The sequence below is a fragment of the Alosa pseudoharengus genome, unplaced genomic scaffold, assembly GCF_046254945.1.
Source record: "Alosa pseudoharengus isolate Yale_2024_CS ecotype anadromous, Long Island Sound unplaced genomic scaffold, YU_APseudo_1.1 YU_APseudo_1.1_scf_24, whole genome shotgun sequence".
In the NCBI taxonomy this organism is placed as follows: domain Eukaryota; kingdom Metazoa; phylum Chordata; class Actinopteri; order Clupeiformes; family Clupeidae; genus Alosa; species Alosa pseudoharengus.
Window position 1 is genome coordinate 10,089,077 of NW_027468689.1, and position 23,708 is coordinate 10,112,784.

At 41.9% G+C, this 23,708-nt stretch overlaps 1 protein-coding gene across 1 annotated transcript; it reads left to right on the forward strand.

Moving 5' to 3' along the window:
- Positions 1-747: 747 nt before the first annotated feature.
- Positions 748-22,491, forward strand: slc71a2a (solute carrier family 71 member 2a). Its single transcript, XM_076303104.1, has 12 exons — positions 748-1,076; positions 2,202-2,300; positions 2,790-2,852; positions 4,056-4,183; positions 6,246-6,360; positions 8,088-8,306; positions 11,020-11,133; positions 13,433-13,504; positions 15,389-15,501; positions 18,364-18,461; positions 18,703-18,857; positions 19,584-22,491. The coding sequence occupies exons 1-12, from the start codon at positions 996-998 to the stop codon at positions 19,836-19,838; spliced, it is 1,512 nt and encodes a 503-aa protein (XP_076159219.1). The 5' UTR covers positions 748-995; the 3' UTR covers positions 19,839-22,491.
- Positions 22,492-23,708: the final 1,217 nt, after the last annotated feature.

A 23,708-nucleotide genomic window follows, 5' to 3' on the forward strand; every position in this document is an offset into this window, starting at 1 on the left:
CAGCTACAACATACAATTGTATTTTTTGTATTACCCGCATACCCTCCTTCAAAAAAAATAATTGAACAAAGAACCATCACTTAGAAACTAGATATCAAAGAACCATAAAAAGGCTATTTTACCCACAGAGCTCATGATGTGAATTGTGTGAGGAAAATCAAGTTACAGTGACTGATTCTTCCTTGTTAGTAGGCTATAATAATCCTAACAATGGCTAGGCTTAATAGAACAGCATTGGCCGATGTGACATTGGACAGATAGAAATCAACAAGCAGTGAGGTTCAGTCTGTGATAGCCTAACTATTCATCCACAAACTACAGTGAAAATGAAATGAGCTTGTTATGCTACTCTCAGTTTAGTTGTCCTTTCAGACATTTCCATAAGGCATCTGAAAAAATACAGAATATTGAAATAAATAGGCCTACATAAAAAATAATAAATAAAGAATATAACCCGGGGGAAATTATGATTAGCCTACACAGATAAGCCTAACAAGTCTAATATTTCTTCGTCGAATCAAAATGAGCATATTGCATAATGTAAAGAATTGAAGCATAAAATTGATTCACCTGAGTCAACCCGATAATAAAGCTATGTAATGACACGTGATTTCCGGTCACCAGGAAGATCTGCCTGACAGTAGCTGCTAAAAGGCGGGTACGCTGACTCAAGATCAGCTCCATACTTCCTTTTTGACGCTTTTCATTTCACCATATTGCGCTCAACTGATTTGGGATCAGCTGATGCTTGTAGTTCACCACTGAATGCAGGAGCTAGAAGCGAAAGGATTCGAAGCAAGTGTAGACGTTGACGGTTTTCATTTACACTGGTGTGTTTTGAAGGTGACAGCCACAAATTGGAATAGTAGGCTTCATAAACATTTTTCGTAACTTTAGCCAATTGGGCTAAACCCGAAGGCAACCTGGAGGAAGCGGGAGTTCCGAAGATATGCACTCAGCATGGATTTTATGTAATTCCTACAGGATGTGAAGAGATGATGGCTCCAGAGAAAGAACAGAAAGGGACCAGTCGTGTGATATTGGTCAAGAAAGTTATAATGCGGGATGGGAATGTGGTAAGTACGAATGCGTGCTTTTAACCCCTAGACCTTATCGTTCGTGCCGTCTGGTGTTATCGCTAGCTTCTCTCATACCGTTAATCTTATTGCTTATCACGTTAGCTGGCCTCCTCCCCTCCATCTCATACAGACAGACGGCAGTAATGTTAATGGCTGTGGCAGGCCTACAATTTGGCAGATGTCGCGTTATACTAGAAACGTAAATGTAAATGTTGTCATGTTTGCTTGCGTGGGTCGATAATTATTTTGTCAGAGAGCAGCCTTAGCTAGCTTGACAGGTGAACTACGGTGAGCTGCGTATCTGTGGACAACGCTAGCAAATTACGATAGGCTATATTTCCTAAAGCTTTAGGTAGTCCATAAAGCTAACCAGTTGAATGACCAAACTTATCTTTATTAGGCTCGATGTTATCGTCACAACATTTAGATGAGCTCATCGCTAACATCAGCGATGAGCCTGCTACACTGTTCGTGTATCTGCTAGGCCTATTACATAACTTGAGTAAGGAAAGCTGGCAGCTTCCAGGCCGCTGAGCACAATCTGTTCACGTGGAGACTATCGGCATCACTTATTCATGTCGCACGGTCTCTAACGTTATTTCATAATCTTTAAATGACGTTTTCCTTGAGGGCATACCTTTGCCGAAATTATTCAGTATAAAGGGAGTGTTTTGAAATGAAAATTACCAAACCCATGGAAAGCCGCCTTCAGAGTAAACCATAACGTAGGCTGATTGGAGACAGCAGTGAGATATGGCCTATGTGCGTATGCTTATATATTGTTTTATCGTTCTCTGTTTACTTTATGGTTCCCTTGTACACCATTCCAGATAGGGTTGTATGCTTATCAGAAATGGCCTTTCCTGCAGTGATAAAATGGAAGTGTCTAATAGCAGCTGTTGTAAACAGTAGCAGTTATTAGTAATAATAAACTGTGGCTCAAGGCAAAACCCAATGTGTGGATGTGTTACAGGTTTGACTTGGGGAGACACACACTATGCATGCTTAACATAGACATAGGTTGACCTCTAGAATGAATCTGTACAGACATAAAATCTGGAGAACAGTAATGAACCACCTTACAAAGAATATTGAGTTCACGTTGTGTTGTGTTCATGCCAGGCACAGCCAGGCATCGGGAAAGCCAGTGTTGGCCATGCGGTGGTGGTCATCTTCCTGGAGTTCTTTGCCTGGGGACTGCTAACTACCCCCATGCTGACGGTAAGTAGCCTACAATGTGTGTGCCCTCCTCCCCGTGTGCATGCACCCTGAATTGTGACCATGCTCAGATTGGCATTTCTCGGCTGAGATATGATGATTCAAGTAACCCTTTGGTCTTTCAGACTATTGATATGATGGCGTCAGACGGCATTGCCTTTAATGACAGTACAGTTTGTGCAGGAATTTTACACACGGAAGTAGATTTTGAAACATGCTAATAGGTTTCATTTTGCCTCCAACTTGTACAGATCCCATGGAAACGGGAGTTATTTTTGAGCTACCAGTATGTCCTGTGTAAAGCCTGCCAAAATGTGTAATGGAAAAACATGTAGTGTTTTTTTTTTTTTATTGCTACTTCCTTCACACACACACACACACATACATACAGGGCTCCAATTGCTTTTACACACAGCACACAAGCTCTTCATTGCATTTTGTTTTTTTTGGAAGGTCTACAGCTGTGAATTTGCGTCATGTTTTGTGTTGCAGGTTTTGCGGGAGACGTTTCCACATCACACATTTCTGATGAATGGTCTCATTCAGGGAGTAAAGGTGAGATTGGGGATTCAAATTTAGATTTTCATCCCATCGTGACATTTTTTTTTTGTGATTATGTTTTTTATTCACATTTTCTGCAAAAATGGTACAAACAGTAAACGCAACATACATAAATTAACAAAAAGGAGAGGGAAAAATAACCAAAAGGGCAGATCAAGCAATAGACAAAAAGTAAGCAAATACATCATATTAATAAAGCAATATTTTCAATTGCACAGAGTGTTTTTAATAGATAGGTAGAGTCCCTTCCATGCATTTACTGTGGATAAGCTAGCTTTATTCAGTCTAGCAGTAGTCTCTTCTAATGCTGCAATATTAAGCAAAGAATTAGTCCAGTAGCATTTGAGGTTTGTATCTGGTTTAAACCACAACTGAAGGATTGATTTTTTGGCAGTAGTGAAACCTGCAAGTCCCAGCGTGACATTTGACTCCACATTTGAATGACTTGCAGCTCCCTGGGCTGTAGAGTAATGGTTTCCTACATGACTCCAGCTTTGTGTGAATGCCTTCAATCTGTCTCTGGATTTGTGTCTGAACGATACCTTGCTGCATCTGCAGGATTCTAAGCACATTTTGAGCTATTGCTGTTGTGACACACTCTGCTCGATTGGAGATATTTGTGAATGGATCAGTACTATTTGAGTGATGTGAGTCATCGTTCTCCTCCCACATATGCGTTGGATGTTCAGTTCTTTGAACTTGGTATGCATGTCTTTCTGAAACTGTAAGTGAATGATCCACTGATGTATGAGAACTGTGGGTACCTTCTGTTATGTGTGGATGTGGTTATATGTGTGTGTGTGTGTGTGCGCGTGCGCGCGTGCACTGGTGTGTTTGTGCAAATGCATGTGTGTGTGTTTGTTGGGTAACACTGTGCTGTACGAAGAAAATATTCTCTCCTGAATGAACATTATGTTTATTTATTCAGCAGACATCTGTATCCAAACTTGTATAAAAACTTGTATCAGACACTTAAGGGTGGGGTGTGTCTCTAGTCTAGTATAGTCTAGTTTGTTGTAAGATAAGGACATTGTGTGACTTTCTCTGGAATGTAATGCCACTTGCTCCTCTCAGACTCATTGCTTCCTTTGTGATGCACTGCTCTTTGGAACCTGTATGTGCGTGACTCTAATCTGCAGCTGTTTCTATGGATCTAGAACCTTGAGTTGAACGACTCTCCTCTCTCCTCGTCTTCAGGGTCTTCTGTCCTTCATGTGCGCTCCTCTGATTGGCGCCCTGTCTGACGTGTGGGGTCGAAGGTCCTTCCTGCTGGTGACTGTGTTTTTCACCTGCGCCCCTATCCCCCTCATGAGGCTCAGCCCATGGTAAGCCTGACTCTCGGTCGACCAGTAGCAGCTGGACTTTATTGGTGCGGGTCAAGCACTCGACCATGGGTAGATGTGTACGGGTTAGCAATTTTGTTTACATAACACCTTCACCTAACTTCACCTTGATGTTACTATGACCTTGGTGCGCTAGCAGTTGAGTGATCGTCATTGGGTCATTCCGTGTCAGTCTAACAAATATGGTTTCGGCTGCACTGTCTCAGATGTTGTTCAAACCATGTCTATATCATGAATGAATGGGTGGGTCCCAAAACCAATTTATTTTTTGAGTCCCTGATATTACTTCAGTTTAACATCCTGAAAAAACACCCTATCTGGAAAGCCATAAAGTGCCCATATTATGAGAATTAATATTTTGTGTCTCTGGTGCTTCCACACGCATACAAACTTGGGGAAAAAAACATCCATGCTGTTTTGAGTGAGCTACGGGTTTCTGAATGTATTGGCAGGGCCGTCTACGTCATCGGCCAAAACATTTGAGTATTCCCACCCACCACCCCCTCCCATCAGAGTTGCAATTGGGCCTCAGCAGTTTTAAGTTTGGGAACCTCTGGCCTAGCCTATGCTGGAAACGACCCAGGCCATCTGGTTCTAGGCAGCCAATTTCACAAATCCCTTTTGAATAGACTACATCAACTACATTTAACATCGTTTGGCCATGTTGCATCATACATGCAGGTGTCTGAATTGATTCTGCTATGGTTATTGTATTTAGCAGACGTTTCGGCTAAACTCCAATAACTTGACTATTAGGCTACTTTACTACGAAAATTCAAACAAAACCATCAATGACGTTTGTCACACATTCTTTATTATTTCTGCATAACAAGCTGCATTTTATCACTGGCAGTCGGAGGTTTTGTGGTGGAGAATTCTCCAACACCATGTCATCGACACATCTCATATTTCCTGGCTTCTCATGCTGCCTGTTGACGTAAACATGGAATCAGTTCCGGAGTGGGGCGTGGCCAACAATAGCTAATTTGCATTTAAGGCAACAGCCCCCAGAAACAACCTATTCTGAAAGGGACTGACACTGGCAAGCATGAAGCTGCCTATTTTGACTTGTTGAAAAATAGTCATAATATGAGCACTTTAATATTTTGAAAAGTGCCATCGCTAGCCAGCCCAGACTTTGTAGGATGGAAGACGAACATGTTCTCAGTATGACTGAACCATTAAATGTTTGTATGGCATGCTCATTGATTTTCTATAAGGTCCCTAGATTTGGCAAAAGTGCATAGAATGATATTTTTTTGTACGGATTTGGTATCCGGCATTATTTTTTCTTTGAATACAATATTTAATAAATGTGCCAATATTTTGAGTTCTCCACATGTACTGGCCATGAAGATATTAAGAATAAAACAAGGGAAGAATGCACTTCTTTGTAATTTTCAAAAGACTAAAATAGTATGTGGGGCAGCTAGTAGGAACGTGAAAATCTATGTGGAAGTACCTTAATGTATGGATATTTGGTGTACAAAGTGTCAATGTTATACTGTACCATAAATAATTAGATAGAGTTCCTCAGGAGCCAAGAATGAGTTCCTCAGGAGCCAAGAATGAGTTCCTCTGGAGCCAAGAATGAGTTCCTCTGGAGCCAAGAATAAAGAAGTTGATGTGTAACAATGTTATTAACTAAGCGTATTTATCCATGAAGGGAACATGGTACTGTGGGACAATCTTACTCTACATTTGTCCATGACCTCTGAGGTCAACCTCTCTTAGGGAGTCAGGAGTATTAACAGCTTTTCTTTTTTCTTTATCATGACAGGTCTTTCATTTTCATTTTATGTACCAACCTAAACATTATGTAGACAAACGTTGAGCAAAAAAATCTGAGACAGTGCAGCAACCATTTCCCTAGATTCCGTCTGATTTGATACAGAATGAAGAACACATAGATGTAGAATTACCTTAAAGATGCCTTACAGTCTGTGCATTAACCATGGGAGTTGTCTTCCAGCCTGATTTAAAGCCCAATGGATACTGTTAGCCTTGTGTTGATACATAGTAACTGTGCTACCCCCCCCCGCAGGTGGTACTTTGCCATGATCTCTGTGTCGGGGGCTTTTGCTGTCACCTTTTCGGTCATCTTTGCGTACGTGGCTGATGTCACAGAGGAGCGGGAGAGGAGCACGGCCTATGGACTGGTAAGGAGGTCATCATTAAAGGTGCTTTAATCGATGCCACACGTTTTTTAGGTTAGAACATTTTCACCTCACTTACTGCTAACATCACCTAACCAACCGCTAGCTGTCTGTGTCCTGAATACACTGTAAAAAAGCTGCGATCTCTGTGGACAGCCCAGGCTCCAAAAACGGCAACAAAAACAAACTGGGCAAACCTAGCCTAGAACCAAACCTAAAAACATAACAAACTGTTCCAGCAAATCACAGACGAGATGCACGTTTAAGAGAGTTTCAATTGCACGGGAGAAGCACGGGAGGGAGGGGGAGGAAGTAGCGAGCTAGCTCTCTGTTTTGTTTGAAAGTCAACAGAAGTGACGTTACCCAGCATCGCTTAGAGCACCTTTAACATGACTAAAAGATAAATGTGGCTTCTGAGATGTAAGCATACTATGGCTATAACCCTAAAACTGTTTGTTTGGATGTACAGGTATATGGTTGTCTTTATATTTACCTAATCTATGTCTGTAGTTGATTGTGTAATGTCACAATATCTATAGAATATATGTAATATTATATATAAGTATAAGTATATACCGGTATACTCTTTTGATCCCGTGAGGGAAATTTGGTCTCTGCATTTATCCCAATCCGTGAATTAGTGAAACACACACAGCACACAGTGTACACACAGTGAGGTGAAGCATACACTAATATTAAATTAATAAGTATGCTATTTATAGCAGAAATTTGTTTATTGTTTATTTAGGCCTACTTACGGTATTTGTTTTATGTGTAGTTAGGTGAAGATTGTAAGCAAAAAAGGCAACCAGATAAATTGTTCAAGTTTAATATCATCATACTGTTACGGCCAGCTCGTTACCAGACCGAAACATAAAGAGGGACACAGACAACAAGCTTCAAAGCAAATAATAATTTATTAAATTAACGCAAAGCAACGTTACCAAATGCAAGATGTCTAGGGGAAAATGAATGGGAGAAGTGACGTGCATGTGTGGATGCAATGTACGTGTCAGTAGATTATGTGAGAGACTAAATGAGTAGACAAAGAAAAGAGAGAAGTAGAGAGATCTAGAATAAAGGAGAGTGAAAAGTGCCAGTGCAAGAGAAAGTCAAAATAGGTGCCTGCATGAAAGAAGAAAAGTGCCTAATGGGAAAGAGAGGACAGCCCCTAATATAGCAGCACCTGGTTACAGGTGCACCCAATTACCAATTAACCTCCCCAGGTCCAACCCCGCCCGTGCACTGACATGGGATGGCCTGAGGAGGGCACAGGGGGTCGTAACAATACTGAATTTGTATAGAATATTTATATTTCATTGAGGAGACCCAAGGTCTATCTAGGACCAGTAAGCAGGACCAGAGCACACAAAGCTTTTGGTGAATTTTATTAGTGCAAAACGACTAACATTTCGATGCCCATGCGTCTTCTTCAGAGCAAAAGAGTACTTTTGCACTAATAAAATTCACCAAAAGCTTTGTGTGCTCCGGTCCTGCTCCCTGGGCCTAGATAGACCTTGGGTCTCCTCAGTGACTTCTGCGTCCTGTTCCATGAGCACCAACCAGGCTGAGCGCAAGTGACCCCCTGCTATTTATATTTCATGTTTAAGTGTCAATTATCATTGGGACACTCCTACTTCAAACACCTTATTATCTCCATTGAAGCTCATTAGCTGTACACGATCAGTATCGTGAAAAACTCTTAAACTGTTGTTCCTCCTTGTCACCAGGTGTCTGCCACCTTCGCCGCCAGCCTCGTCACAAGCCCGGCCATCGGGGCGTACCTGTCGATGCGCTATGGCGACAACCTGGTGGTGCTGGTGGCCACGCTCATCGCCCTGGCGGACATCTGCTTCATCATGCTGGCTGTGCCCGAGTCGCTCCCGGAGAAGATGCGTCTCAACACCTGGGGGGCGCCCATCTCCTGGGAGCAGGCTGACCCGTTTGCTGTATGTCAGAGCTCTCTCTCTGGTCTATCTAAAGCCTCTGTAAGGCTGTGTGCACGCGTAGCTAGGGATTATTTATATAAAAATTATATATTTTATTTATTTATTTATTATATACCAGACCGGTGTGTATATATATATATATATATATATATATATATATATATATATATTAGGGGTGTAACGGTACACAGAAGTCACGGTTCGGTTCATACCTCGGTTCGGACATCACAGTTCGGTACGAGTTCGGTACAATGTAAGGAAAAGCAAAACAAAAATGCAGAAAGCATTTTTTTTTATTGTGCATGTCTCAGGCTGTACCACCTATGGTGTCATACAGTCTCTTCCCTGAGCTATCTGCAACAGCCTGAAGTGTGTAAGATGTAGGCTAAACAGTACAATAAGTACCCAGGCTCCATCTGTAACTTGTAAACAAAATAAGACAATCAGCTATAAAACTGAAAATAGGCCTACAGCATCTCTTATTTCTGAAAGTGCAAATTACATAGAAAAATGATTTTTAAAAATCCACTTAAGCAAGACCTTCAACATCTGTGTTTAGTTGTATATGGAAGGGTCTACAATTTGCCTCAATATTTTTCATTGTGTGTAAAGTAATAATCTAGCCTACTAACTGTGAAAATATCACACTATTTTGCCTTTTTTTTTAAACGAAATTGCTCCTTTCATTTCATAAACAGTCTACAACTAGAAGTAATGTGACTTTGCCCTTTTGGTTTGTTTATTAGCCTGGTTATTGTTGTCACTTTATTTTACTGTCTATGCACTTAACACTACCAGCTCCTCATGTGAGAAGTTACAAGTTACCCCAACATAAAGGTAATTACCACGCGATTTACATAGCTTTCTGTCATTACGAAATCATTTAATTTAAGCCATAGGTTTTGGCCCTATTTGTATGTGTATCCAAAAGCTGCTGAAGCGCAGGGGAAGTTTTTTCCCCTCGTTTCAGTGATTGGTAGTGCTAGCCTACATCATATGGGTGATGGCTTCGAATATGTGTAGCATTTTTTCCACTCACATACTAGGGGTGTAACGGTTCATGTATTCGTATTGAACCGAAACGGTACGGGCGTCACGGTTCGGTGCATGAATTTACACGGAGAATACACGGTATAAAAATACATAAAACTTGTGTGCGGATTAATTCATGTCATGCGCAATTACTGTTAAGTAGCGAGAGTTACGGGAGTTCTTTAGCGACACCTAACGCTAATCTGTAGCCTCGCCTTAGCTCGGAAGCTCTGATTGGCGTTGTTCAGCATTGGGTATGTGAGTGGAAAAAATGCTACACATATTCGAAGCCATCACCCAGATGATGTAGGCTACCAATCACTGAAACGAGGGGGAAAAAACTTCCCCTGCGCTTCAGCAGCCTTTGGATACACATACAAATAGGGCCAAAACCTATGGCTTAAATTAAATGATTTCGTAAGGACAGAAAGCTATGTAAATCGCGTGGTAATTACCTTTATGTTGGGGTAACTTGTAACTTCTCACATGAGGAGCTGGTAGTGTTAAGTGCATAGACAGTAAAATAAAGTGACAATGCTAACCAGGCTAATAAACAAACCATGCTACGGTGAGTTAACGTCAAAGGGCAAAGTCACGTGACTTCTAGTTGTAGTCTGTTTATGAAATGAAAGGAGCAATTTCGTTTTTTTTAAAAAAAGGCAAAATAGTGTGATATTTTCACAGTTAGTAGGCTAGATTATTACTTTACACACAATGAAAAATATTGAGGCAAATTGTAGACCCTTCCATATACAACTAAACACAGATGTTGAAGGTCTTGCTTAAGTGGATTTTTAAAAATAATTTTCTATGTAATTTGCACTTTCAGAAATAAGAGATGCTGTAGGCCTATTTTCAGTTTTATAGCTGATTGTCTTATTTTGTTTACAAGTTACAGATGGAGTCTGGGCACTTATTGTACTGTTTAGCCTACATCTTACACACTTCAGGCTGTTGCAGATAACTCAGGGAAGAGACTGTATGACACTAGGTGGTACAGCCTGAGACATGTACAAAAAAAAATGCTTTCTGCATTTTTGTTTTGCTTTTCCCTCCATTGTACCGAACTCGTACCGAACCGTGATGTCCGAACCGAGGTATGAACCGAACCGTGACTTCTGTGTACCGTTACACCCCTATCACATACCCAACAACTGCTGAACAACGCCGACACACAGTTTCATCTTATCCACCACTCTTTCGCCTGTACTAACGTTACTGTAACTGAAGTTCTCAAACTTGCGATCTTAAAGAGAGCAGCAGATCCTCTAACTCTTGTGGGTCTAACCTTAGTGCTGACTGACGGACTCGACTGACGAGTTTTATGTATTTTTATACCGTGTATTCTCCGTGTAAATTCATGCACCGAACCCGTCACGCCCGTACCGTTTCGGTTCAATACGAATACATGAACCGTTACACCCCTAATATATATATATATATATATGACAAATCTGGCCCAAAGTTTAGGTCTGTGATTGGCCAACATTGCCATGTGTTTGATTGTCTTTAAAGGCTGTTTTTGCCCTTCCATGTGGATGGAATTGTTTTAATATACATTTTTGCCTGTTACATGAAGCATGTCATATGTCTATGTTGCACAGGATGAAATAGCAAATCAGAACCTTGGTGGTTTTGGTATTTTGTGGTACTAAGCTTTTGTATTTTGTGGACTCTGCAGTCTCTGAGGAAAGTGGGGAAGGACCCCACTGTTCTTATGATCTGCATCACTGTGTTCCTGTCCTACCTGCCTGAGGCAGGACAATACTCCAGCTTCTTCCTCTACCTCAGACAGGTGAGCCCTATTTTATTGGGCTAGAATACTAATGTGTGTTTGTTTGTGTGTGTGTGTGTGTGTGTGTGTGTGTGTGTTTGCGTGTGCATGCAGGTGTGTTATGTATTTTTAGAAGATATGTAAATATATTTTTACAAATTAACCCATTTTTTCAAAGAAAGACTTGTAACCAGGCTTGGAATTGCACCATTTTAGGGGCAAGGCCACTTGGCCTTCAGTTGGGCATATTTGGTGGGGGGCACAAAGGCCACATGTCAGAGCACCAAGGCTAAAGTTAACTATACAGTAGTATGCTATAAAAATGATCAAAGTTGTATTCACTGCAGTAGACCTGCATCACTGTATGAAACATTACAAAAACATAAAACATGACATATTACATATAACTGTAAATCATCTGATCATCTAATATTTTCAGATATCTAGGCTATATTTAACATTTATTTTATATTTGGCCTGTTATGAAATCATGTATTGAACAATTTAAGCACAGCTCAGCTTTAAGAAACTCAAATAGCCTAGATGCATGCTTAGCATTTTGTGATCATTAAGGCTACTTTCACAAACTCTTATAGTCAGCTGTCCTCTGATTTACCGATATCTAGGCGACATTTGTAATATTTATTTTGTATTTGGCCCGTTATGAAATAATGTGGAACAATTTAAACACAGTGTAAAACTTAAATCCCAAATTTGGAGACATCCATGTATGTTGAAATTTACTGCAAATTCAAAACGGGATTAGTCTGGAAAGGCTAACTGTACAGGGGACTGCTTTACACCTTTCTGTTCGGTAAGGTCTGCTGTTTATTCTGATATATATGGTTTGTCATATGTTAAACGAAGGGTTCGTGAAGTATTCCACCGAGATGAATGGGTAGGGAGATGGACGCAAAACCTTCAGTAAAATTTATGATTAAATTGAATGATATTATTTACTTTTCTCGCGAACCGTTCACCACAGCAATTAGTGGCTAACATCGTTTAAAAGCTGAGAAAAAGCTCTTTCATGTGATAATTGTGATGTCTGTGTGATGAGTAGGCTACTTCGCGAGTAGTTCAACTGAGAAGAATGGGTTAATTTGGACGCACTTTCTTTCTTGCGCTGTCACTTTCTCCACTGTGTAATTTGCGCTGTGAATGCTAAGATTATTTTTACAGGCCATAGGCTAAATATATATCGCTATTAGTAGGACGCAAAGCAGAATATTTAAAGAAGGGGGCACCAAGGCAACCGTGGCCTGTAAACCTCTGATTTTTAAAGGGGCGTCACGGCCAACGCAAGGGGCTACAACAGCCATGGCCGTCGTGGCCACCGTGAAATTCCTACCCTGCTTGTAACACTATTTAATGTTACTTGCACAAGTGACTGAGGCCAGGATCATATCTGTTCATATTTGTTTTGACAACATGTATATTTCACATATAATAGAAGTGCATTTCAAAACCCAGATGAGAATGGAAAGCAATTCATTCTCATTTAGTTGTGGTTCTCAATGTTTATAATGAGGTATGGCAAAGGCAGAACAGTTGGTGTGTTACGAGGGCTGCGGCTGTTTTAATGTTTATTGGTGGTGGTTGGGTCTGGGCGACGGCTGTGTGGCTGCCTCCATCCACCACCCGTTACACTGAACAGCCTGCTGCAGGGCTGCGGTCTGTCCTCAGATGTACTGTAGCTGAGAGCTGTGTGTGTTTGTGTGTGTGTGTGTGTGAGTGTGAGAATGCGCCCTCTAGGTGACTTAATCCCGCATGATACTGAGGGGAATTATTCATTGAGATGATGTCATGTTATGGCATGGAAAAAGGGGCTGAATATTTCATAGTTTGTGTCCGTGTGTGGAGGAGATATTTCTGTTCTGCCGCCGTTAGAGTGGTGTTTTTTTTTCTCTCTTGGAGATTGTTGTGTCTTTCTGCCCTTCCCCCAATATCTCTTTGCCTCAGTCTCTCTCCATCTCTCACTCACTCTCTCTCCCTCGTTCTCTCTTTACCTCCCTCCTTTCTCTCTTTCCCTGTCTCTCTTTATCTCCTCTCTTCCTCTCTCCACCCTTCTCTCTCCCTCCCCTCCCTTTTTCTCTCTTTCCCTGTCTCTCCTCTCTCTCTTGCTCTCTCACTCTCTCCACCCTTCCCCCCCCCCTCTGTCGTTCTCACTTGACTGCGCCTGATGATATTCACTCCCTGCTCTTATGTCACTGCGGAGGTAATTTGGGGTTTGATGGGGCAGGGAGAGGGTAATGCAGTGTTTCTGTCTCTCTCCTGCTCACCTCATCACTCTATGCCACTCCTTACCTCTCCTCTGCAGGTCATAAACTTCACCCCCACCACGATAGCCGTGTTCATCGGAGTAGTGGGCATCCTCTCGATCGTGGCGCAGGTATTTATTTATGATGGGAGAAATCGCCTGCTCTTTCTTTTTTTTTTCTTTTTTTTTTTTTTAAGTTGTGATTTTAAGCAAATGACAAAAGCCCCTTAAAATATGCTTCCGGGGTATACACTTAATCTTGCACATTTTATGATGAGGCTTCAAAATGTGTTTTAGATGTGGGGGTGATGGAAAGAAGAAGAAGACTGAGTTCTTCAAATGATTGATTTTTAAAGCTAGTTTTATCTACCCATGGACTGACACAGACCACTAAAAACTGAACTGTGCACAGTATTAAACCTCTGCCACTTTGTGAATTCTTTGAAACAGCAGTTACAGTTCACCCATACTAATAAAGTTGGCCCAGTCAGAAGAAATGTGAATAGTTGAGTGAGTCGTTAATGCTGCACTTGAGGGGGAACATTATGACTACAATAAATTAAATATGTACTTTTGCTGGAGCTAACAGTGTTGGCAAACTTAGTAGTGTGCCAAGTTAAAATATATACGGTTGTTAACAGCCAAATGATGAACTAATTATAGCAGTACAATTTTGCAATACTTTTTAACACAAATAAGGTGGTATAATATCTAGCATGTAAATACTAACTGCAATTATATGTTTTGCTAAATTCTTATATCAGTAATGGTGATGACAATGATGGTAGTAAAAAGCAGTAAGCCAACAGCTCCTGGCCCAGGGCCTAAATGGTGGTTGTTGATGTGTGGTGATTTGTGCCTGTGGTAGACAAAACAGTGTATCTGGTTTTCAATAAATAGAGGCCATCACCACACACTGGTCTAATAGTAGGAATTATCTGGGTGTTATATTAGGGTGCATGTGGTTGTTGATGTGTGCTGATATGTGCCTGTGGTAGACTGAACGATGTGTGTGGTTGTTGATTTGCGGTGATTTGTGCCTATAGACTAAACAGTGTGTGTGGTTGTTGATTTGTGGTGATTTGTGCCTATAGACTAAACGGTGTGTGTGGTTGTTGATTTATGCCTGTAGACTAAACAGTGTGTGTGGTTGTTGATTTGTGGTGATTTGTGCCTATAGACTAAACAGTGTGTGTGGTTGTTGATTTGCGGTGATTTGTGCCTATAGACTAAACAGTGTGTGTGGTTGTTGATTTATGCCTGTAGACTAAACGGTGTGTGTGGTTGTTGATTTATGCCTGTAGACTAAACAGTGTGTGTGGTTGTTGATTTGTGCCTTAGACTTATGGTGTGTGTGGTTGTTATTTTGTGCCTTAGACTGAACGGTGTGTGTGGTTGTTGATTTGTGCCTTAGACTGAACGGTGTGTGTGATTGTTGATTTGCGGTGATTTGTGCCTATAGACTAAACAGTGTGTGTGGTTGTTGATTTATGCCTGTAGACTAAACGGTGTGTGTGGTTGTTGATTTATGTCTGTAGACTAAGCAGTGTGTGTGGTTGTTGATTTATGCCTGTAGACTAAACGGTGTGTGTGGTTGTTGATTTATGCCTGTAGACTAAACGGTGTGTGTGGTTGTTGATTTATGCCTGTAGACTAAACGGTGTGTGTGTGGTTGTTGATTTGTGCCTGTAGACTAAACGGTGTGTGTGGTTGTTGATTTATGCCTGTAGACTAAACGGTGTGTGTGTGGTTGTTGATTTGTGCCTGTAGACTAAACAGTGTGTATGGTTGTTGATTTGTGCCTTAGACTAAACGGTGTGTGTGGTTGTTGATTTATGCCTGTAGACTAAACGGTGTGTGTGTGGTTGTTGATTTGTGCCTGTAGACTAAACAGTGTGTATGGTTGTTGATTTGTGCCTTAGACTAAATGGTGTGTGTGGTTGTTGATTTGTGCCTTAGACTAAACGGTGTGTGTGTGTGTGGTTGTTGATTTGTGCTGATTTGTGTCTGTGGTAGACGCTGGTGCTGACACTGCTGATGAGGACTATTGGGAACAAGAACACGGTGCTTCTGGGCCTCGGCTTCCAAGTTCTACAGCTGGCCTGGTACGGCTTTGGCTCCGAGCCCTGGTGAGTGAGTGAGTGAGTGAGTGTGTGTGTGTGTGTGTGTGTGTGTGTGTGTGTGTGCATTTTTCGTCTGTCTGTTAGCTGAGAGACCAGGTGTTTGTGTATCTCTTTTTGTTTTTTCTAAAAGTGTGTCTTTATGCTGTGAAACCTTGTGTGTGTGTGCATGTTTTTGTGTTTCTTGTTTATATGTGTCCGTGTGTTTTGTGTGCATGTGTCTGTGTCATGTCTTATTGTGTCTATGTTTCGTGTGTGTGTGTATTGGTGTGTGTGTGTCGTGTCTATATGTGTCTGTATGTTTCGTGTGTGTGTGTGTGTGTATTGGTGTATGTGTCGTGTCTATATGTTTTGTGTGTGTGTGTGTGTGTGTGTATTGGGGTGTGTGTCGTGTCTATATTAGTGTTGCACGGTGTATCGATACTAAAAAGGTATCGCGATGCCTTCACGCAAAAAACGATACGATTTCAGACGTTTTTAGAATCGATACTTTATTAAAATAATAACGTTCTGTGTCTGTGTGAACTGCTGTTCTCACTGCTCCTTTCACGCATCTAGGCAAGTGGGCGTGTCAAGCAGGCAGCTCTGAGTGAGTGAGTGCGCAGCCAACGTCATAGTTCTTTGCCGACAGTTCTAGGCCTTGTGGATAAAACAAAAGGTGCAGTGAAATCTGCAACTATTTCGGATACATCGCGAATTAAGGCAAGCCATCAGGTACACAAAGTCATTTAAAAGCAGTAGGCTACGCATGGAACTTGGCAAAACACCTCGCAGACATATCCCAACATTTTTAAAGAGTTCAAAGAACGACAGGTTAACGAATATGCTATAGAAAACACGACTACATGGTTAGTGCCAAGTTCTTCTCTTATGTTTTAGTCTAGCCTAAGTGAAACGAGTATGGTTCTCTGGGATAAAGCGAACCTTCCTTCATCAATGAATTTTGACGAGACATAACGAGCTGTAATCATTTTGACGAGACATAACGAGCTGTAATCATAGGGTGCTAACGTGATGAAAGCGCAATGTTCACGCCAGAATAACATTACCATAACTTGTAAACGATCTATTTCATGTTCGGTCAGTAGCCTACTACTGGTAATATTTGTCATGGCATGTAGACTGCAATTTGTTCAATAATTATTGCCCAGATGTAGGATAGGCTACCCGAAATGCGCTAATTAAAGCCCACAGCATAATACCACCAAAGCGTGTTGAGTCCTAATAATAATAGCGGCGTATTGTTACAGTACGTGTTAGCAAATCATGTTATCAAAGAAATAGACGTAATGTAGTAATGCACACAGATATATTGCAACAGGTAATGGTGTAGGCCTATCTGACGAAGACCTGAGTGGTTGGAACGTCGTACTTGTACACTGGGCGCAAAGAAGACTATCCTCACATTTTCCCCTTTGCAACTGTCAAAGAAATCCCATGAACACGGGAAGGCCTAGGGTAGCCTATACTGTACATCAGATGGCCTAAAGATTAGGCCCCTCTGCATAGTATTCAGTGATTTGCATGCAGTAATTTGAACACTGACCTTGATCTAGCCTAGTTTGGCTATTTAAAGCTACTTTATTGCCAAAACACAACACAATGTAAATTAACTATAACAAACAATAAAGGACTTAATCACAGAAAGTAGGCCTACTATTTTACAGACTATAAAAAAATAATCATTATGTAGGAAGTTTAGAAGTTTAGAACCCAGAATTGACCTACACACTACAAAAGTGCACCAAATTTAACACAAATGACTCAATACACTTGGAGGAGGTATGAGTCCTTTCTTCTCCAGATATCTTAGGATTTCGCCGTAGTATCGTTTTAGTATCGAGCATCGTGATATTTATGGCAGGTATCGTATCGAAGTCATAATTTTGGTATCGTGACAACACTAGTCTATATGTGTCTGTATGTTTTGTGTGTGTGTGTGTGTGTATTGGGGTGTGTGTCGTGTCTATATGTGTCTGTATGTTATGTGTGTGTGTGTGTGTATTGGTGTGTGTGTCGTGTCTATATGTGTCTGTATGTTTTGTGTGTGTGTATTGGGGTGTGTGTCGTGTCTATATGTGTCTGTATGTTTTGTGTGTGTGTATTGGGGTGTGTGTCGTGTCTATATGTGTCTGTATGTTTTGTGTGTGTGTATTGGGGTGTGTGTCGTGTCTATATGTGTCTATGTTTTGTGTGTGTGTATTGGGGTGTGTGTCGTGTCTATATGTGTCTGTATGTTTTGTGTGTGTGTGTGTGTATTGGGGTGTGTGTCGTGTCTATATGTGTCTGTATGTTATGTGTGTGTGTGTGTGTATTGGTGTGTGTGTTGTGTCTATATGTGTCTGTATGTTTTGTGTGTGTGTATTGGGGTGTGTGTCGTGTCTATATGTGTCTATATGTTTTGTGTGTGTGTATTGGGGTGTGTGTCGTGTCTATATGTGTCTGTATGTTATGTGTGTGTGTGTGTGTATTGGGGTGTGTGTCGTGTCTATATGTGTCTGTATGTTTTGTGTGTGTGTGTGTGTGTATTGGGGTGTGTGTCGTGTCTATATGTGTCTGTATGTTTTGTGTGTGTGTATTGGGGATGTGTGTCGTGTCTATATGTGTCTGTATGTTTTGTGTGTGTGTATTGAGGTGTGTGTCGTGTCTATATGTGTCTATATGTTTTGTGTGTGTGTATTGGGGTGTGTGTCGTGTCTATATGTGTCTGTATGTTTTGTGTGTGTGTGTGTGTGTGTGTATTGGTGTGTGTGTCGTGTCTATATGTGTCTGTATGTTTTGTGTGTGTGTATTGGGGTGTGTGTCGTGTCTATATGTGTCTGTATGTTTTGTGTGTGTGTGTGTAACCTCTCTCTCCCCTGTGCTGGGCAGGATGATGTGGGCAGCGGGGGCGGTAGCAGCCATGTCCAGCATCACCTTCCCCGCGGTGAGCGCTCTGCTGTCCCGCAGCGCCGACCCCGACAAGCAAGGTGAGCCACTGTCTCTCTCTCTCTCTCTCTCTCTCTCTCTCTCTCTCTCTCTCTCTCTCTCTCTCTCTCTCTCTCTCTTTCTCTCTCTCTTCCGTTTCCTCTCTCTTTCCCTTCTCACCTCACCATGTCTTTCCTCTTCTTCTTCTCTCTCTCTCTCTCTCTCTCTCTCTCCTCTTTTTTACTCTTATTCCCTTCATTAATTTCGCTCTCTGCCCCCCCCCCCCCCCCCCCCCCCCCACAGGCTTGGCACAGGGCATGATCACTGGCATCCGAGGGTTGTGTAACGGCCTGGGTCCTGCCCTCTACGGCCTTATCTTTTTCATGTTTAATGTGGAGCTGAACGGGATTGGGCCCATTGAGTCCGGCTACCCCATTGCCCCAATCAGCCCCCCTGAGGTAGGGATCCACAGCTGCTGAGCGCCAAAAACAAATCGCTACTTTCTGCAGTTTCAACAAGCTACATAGAGATTCAGACTCTAGCTGATGCTTGTATTCCAAGCTTGTAATTTGTAAATGACTATGACATGTTATCAAATTAGCTTGTTCTGGTGGAGTAGAGTCTGTGACCTGGTATGGCACAATGATTCATTTAAGGTACTTAATGTAGACGGCATATTGTCTGATCTGTTTATCATAAATACAATTCTATAGTGTTCTAACGGGGCAAGTTTGCAACACCAAGACTCAATTCAATTAAAATGTGATATATTGGTGATGTACATCTTTTGAATCTGTAGATGCACTGGTGTTTACTTACTTAGCTTATGTTTAAGATAAGTCAGATCTCAGTGTTTAAATAGGGCTTTTTGTTTCATTGCCAACTATTTAAGAATTTTTTTGCTATTTTTTTTTTAAGGAAAATACCTCAGAATTCTCTTCAATTTGAATACTTTAATTTTTAGTTAATCCTCTATTACAGTAAACTAAATATCTCTAGTGTGTGGACAAAGCAAGGCATTTAAGAACATAATCTTAGGTTTTGTGAAACCCTGATCATTTTCTGACATTTTATCGAGAAAAAAAACAAAAAACGACTATTATGAAAATAATCGTTAGTTGCAGCCCTAGTCCTCACGTGTGTGTTTTGATGTTTGTGCCCCCCCCCCCCCCACAAACACACAGAGGAGCATCATCCCTGGGCCGCCGTTCCTGCTGGGCGCGTGCACGGTGGTGGTGGCCTTCCTGGTGGCGATGTTCATCCCCGAGCGCAGCGCGGAGGCCGACGTGGCGCTGTGCCACACGCGCAAGACCAGCACCAGCTCCATCTCCAGTGGCAGCGGCGGCGCCGAGCTGCCCGAGGCCCACATCAACGCGCCGCTGCCCGGCAGCGAGGATGACCTGGACTTCGAGCCGCTGCTGCAGGACAGCAAAGTGTGACCTCTCTCAGCTCTCCGCCTTCCCTGTGTGTGACCTCGTGATTCCAACACCTCCCCGTGCCAGCGGTGTGTGTGTGTGTGTGTGGGGGGGGGTGTTGTGTGAGGAGGGCCACACCGTTTTTTTGTTGTGAGACTCTTTCCTTACCTTTTATTGAAGGAAGAGGGGACAAGACCAATTTTTGCCACACTACAAGTGAACTACCAGTGTTCATCAGTTACGAATTCCCTCACTCACATAGATATATATACACACCGAGAGAGAAAGAGAGAGATTTTTCTCCGTGTGATTTTAACGTGTCGTTACTTCTGTTTTGTTGATGCAAGGGAATATGTTGTGGGGACATGATTCTCGAGGACTGTTCCTTCTGCTGTGTTTGGGGAGTTTAGTCTCTGCAATATCCATGGAGTTGGCTTGAGGCCTGGTTCCAAATGCAAATGGTTTATTCCAGACAGATGGCTCCCCTGTCGTTTGAAAATACAGCCGTGGGAATGTGTGATTTTAAGTAGCCATAACAGAAGAAGGGACCAGTGAGTTGGAATGTCCAGGGGCTACCAGGGTGCCAGTAGAATTTAATCGCATACGGAATTAACACATCTTGAAGTTCCACTACATATCCAGTAAGGTGTCCAAAATTGTGTGTTTTTCAAAGGTTAAGGTAGACATTTTGCACAAGTGTGGTGAGATGATTTGGTACTGAACGTTACTGCTAATGTATGCCTCTAGGTTTTGTGACTAAGCTGTAGGTTTGAAGTCCTAGAGGAGGATGTAGATTTGAACTTGACCATGGGGAGATTCAGGAGCGCATCTAATGGCACATATATGGTCGTTAGAGGCTGATGTATGTGATTGAATCTCCCCTTGCTGCTGCTCGTTGGAAGAGGTCAGTTTTAGAGAGAAAAGACTTCCTGCAGCCAACTAGTGAGTACAGGGGCTGGTGAATTAGACATGTACAGTACATATACATTAAGTTCTATGCAGTACTGTTTATTATGATCTTACTTTCCATAACACTTAGTTTTTTCGGATCTATATCTTGTACATAACATTTATATGCCACCTGCATGTAATGTAAGTTCATATTTATGTTCTTGACGACATTAGCACTCTGATCTTTTACTTTCTATTCTATTGATAATTCTATTAATATTTTTACTGTTTTTGTCTCCTTTTGAGAAAAGGGACTTGTTTTATATACTTTTATTGGAAGCATTTTTGGGGTTTCTGGTATTTATCGCAGAGGTTGGGGTCTTTTAACCAAAAAGCATCTTCACATCTCAAATGTTTGTGAGAGACTGCTTCACCAGCTACCTCAGGTTTGGAGGGCATTATCTGAGTACGACTACAATTTGCTTGCATAGCCATGGTCCATCTCTCTTTCTCTCTTTCTTTCTTTCCTCCTTTCTTTCTCTCTCTCTCTCTCTCTCTCTCTCTCTCTCTCTCTCTCTCTCTCTCTCTTTCTCTGGTATCAAACAAGAAAAGGGATCACTAACTAAAAAGACAGCTTGGTGAGACAGACCCAGATTGTACATATAGAGTATATATTTCCCTTTGACTAGTCCTGCAGAAATTTGCCAGATGTTTATAGTGTGTAGTTAACGCAGTAAATTTGCCCCTGCCAGATAGGGTATGGAAGACTTCACTATCAATGTTTGTGTGTCTCAGAAATGTCGTGTGTGTATGTGTGTGTATGAATCTGTTACTTTTTACCCACACAAAAACAAATAAGCAGTAAAGGCTGTTGTGAGCGTATATACTGATACACAGTGTACACACACACACGCTCATACACACAATGCATTCAATTTGGGTAGGGCAGAGCTTGAAAATGTGCCCAGAATGGCCTTGGGCAAGTGGCTTGCGATAAGAAATCACCATACCTGCAGTCCCTTACATGGTCTGCCACAAGAGATCCACACAATGATGCCACTGAGGCAGTTTTCCACTGTTAATGATTGCAGTTTATGTGTTTGTTTGTCTCTGTGTGTACGTGTCGGGGTGTGTGTGTGTGTGAGGAAGGGAGGGAGAGAGAGAGAGATAGAGGTGGAGAGAGTAAGAGAGTCTTATGTGTATATTCTTCACAGCCTGTAACTCTAATAAGAGATGTAACATAATTACAATGTAAATAAATGCAAGGCTCATTTAGATTGCACTGTATTGAAGATGACTTGAAGAAGAAGAAGGATGTCCTGACAGCTATATTTTTTTGAGGAGATGGCACCTGTGTGTGTGTGTTTTGTCGAAGTAGTGTCACAAGTGTTTTCCATGTGTGAAGGAGGCAGACGAGGTCTTGGTGTTGTTCGTATATGTGACTGTACAGATTGGGAGCCTATGAGAGTGATTGTCACCTTTAAAATGTGTTTGACAAGTGTGTTCAGCGTCTGTGGAAGTCCTGGTGTTTTTTTGCACCTTTACATTTTTAGGTCATAACAGATGTGCCTAAAGAATGGCTGTCTCGTTTTTTGCCACCAAACGAGAAGGGGAAAATAACGCTGGGTGCTTTGAGCAGCTGTGGTTGCTCTATAATGACACCACATTTAAGATGTACACGGGCTATGTATTTATAATAAACTTGTCCTGTCTCAATCTTGTAAAGAGCTGAAATTACTAATAAAAGAACAGCCAAGATAATGACTTATGTCTGTTCATTACACTCTGCAGTACCACTTTTTGACCACTGTGTGGAGATGTGGTTCTGTATTGTCCTTAGTGAATGAAGTATATATAAAAAAAAAAGATTGTAAGGATGGGTAAGCTTTACCCCTAAGGCTTGCTGTCACATCCGCCGCATGTGTCCAAACGGCAACCATTAGTAAGATTATTAGGTCATTTAACAAGGAAGCAAGAAAAGCAAACAAGCCAACCAACAAATCTGAATGGCCATCAACGTCTCCCCCCGCAGGAGTGTGCTGATGGACCTGATATACAATGTTGACTGGGGTGTGTCGTGTCAGCCCCGACAGCAGAAGCATTAGATTGGGAGGAACAGAATATTGGAGGAAAGGAAGGAAGGAAGGAGAGAGATAAAGAGAGAAGAAACCAAACGAGAAATACTGCAGTGCAATGAAGTGAGGAAATGGAGGGTCTAGACTGGTAAACAAGTTTCTTCAGAGGGAGGACGCCTTTTGGGCAGACGCCCTACATCACCAACATAATCAAAGAGCTTCTGAGTGCATCTTTGTGAGATCGATGGATGTATGGATGGCAGACGGATGTTCAAGAGGCAGTTTGTTGCTGGCTAATACAGGTTAAAGTCACATCCTGAAAGGAATCGGATCCAAACAGGAAAACAGCAAAACAGCATGTGATTAAAGTGGAGAGAGAGCAGAGAGAACAAACAGTGTTAGGCTGTTGTTATCAGCAGAGGATCTGCAAGACCAAATGAAACATGTGAAGGATGTATTAGAGGCAGGCATCTGTAGTCATTATCTGGGTTCTCTGAGGATGAGGGGTCTTACAACCATGCTCATAAACAGTTCAACTTTTAGACTCGACTCAACTGCCTAAACTGCTTTCACCCTCACAAAGAGCTTTGGTCAAGCTTGACGTATATTTCTCTCTCTCTCTCTTGCCGTATATTTCTCTCTCACTTTGTGTGTGTGTGTGTGTGTGTGTGGCCAGGGGAGTCTTGGGAGCATTGTCAGATTTCTCCATCACCTCTAGGTGGCAGTGTTGGGACTCTGGCCACAGCATCATCACCACCCCACCACCACCACCTCACCTCTGTGTCCCTGCAGGGAGATGCCTGTGCTGCTGCTGCAGCTAATACTACTGGTCCTGTCCACTGAGGCGGAGCAGCCGGACCTAACCAGTGAGCCCTAGAGATTTCATTCCTCCTCAGCTAAACGCCTGGACTAAATGGTTAGGAATATG

What these genes read in the sequence shown, in the direction of transcription:
- slc71a2a (XM_076303104.1), top strand. Translation starts at nt 996, where the DNA reads ATGATGGCTCCAGAGAAAGAACAGAAAGGGACCAGTCGTGTGATATTG. An exon ending in TAATGCGGGATGGGAATGTG is followed by an intron (nt 1,077 to 2,201) that starts GTAAGTACGAAT and finishes TGTTCATGCCAG; the next exon opens with GCACAGCCAGGCATCGGGAA. An exon ending in TCCTCTCGATCGTGGCGCAG is followed by an intron (nt 13,505 to 15,388) that starts GTATTTATTTAT and finishes TGTCTGTGGTAG; the next exon opens with ACGCTGGTGCTGACACTGCT.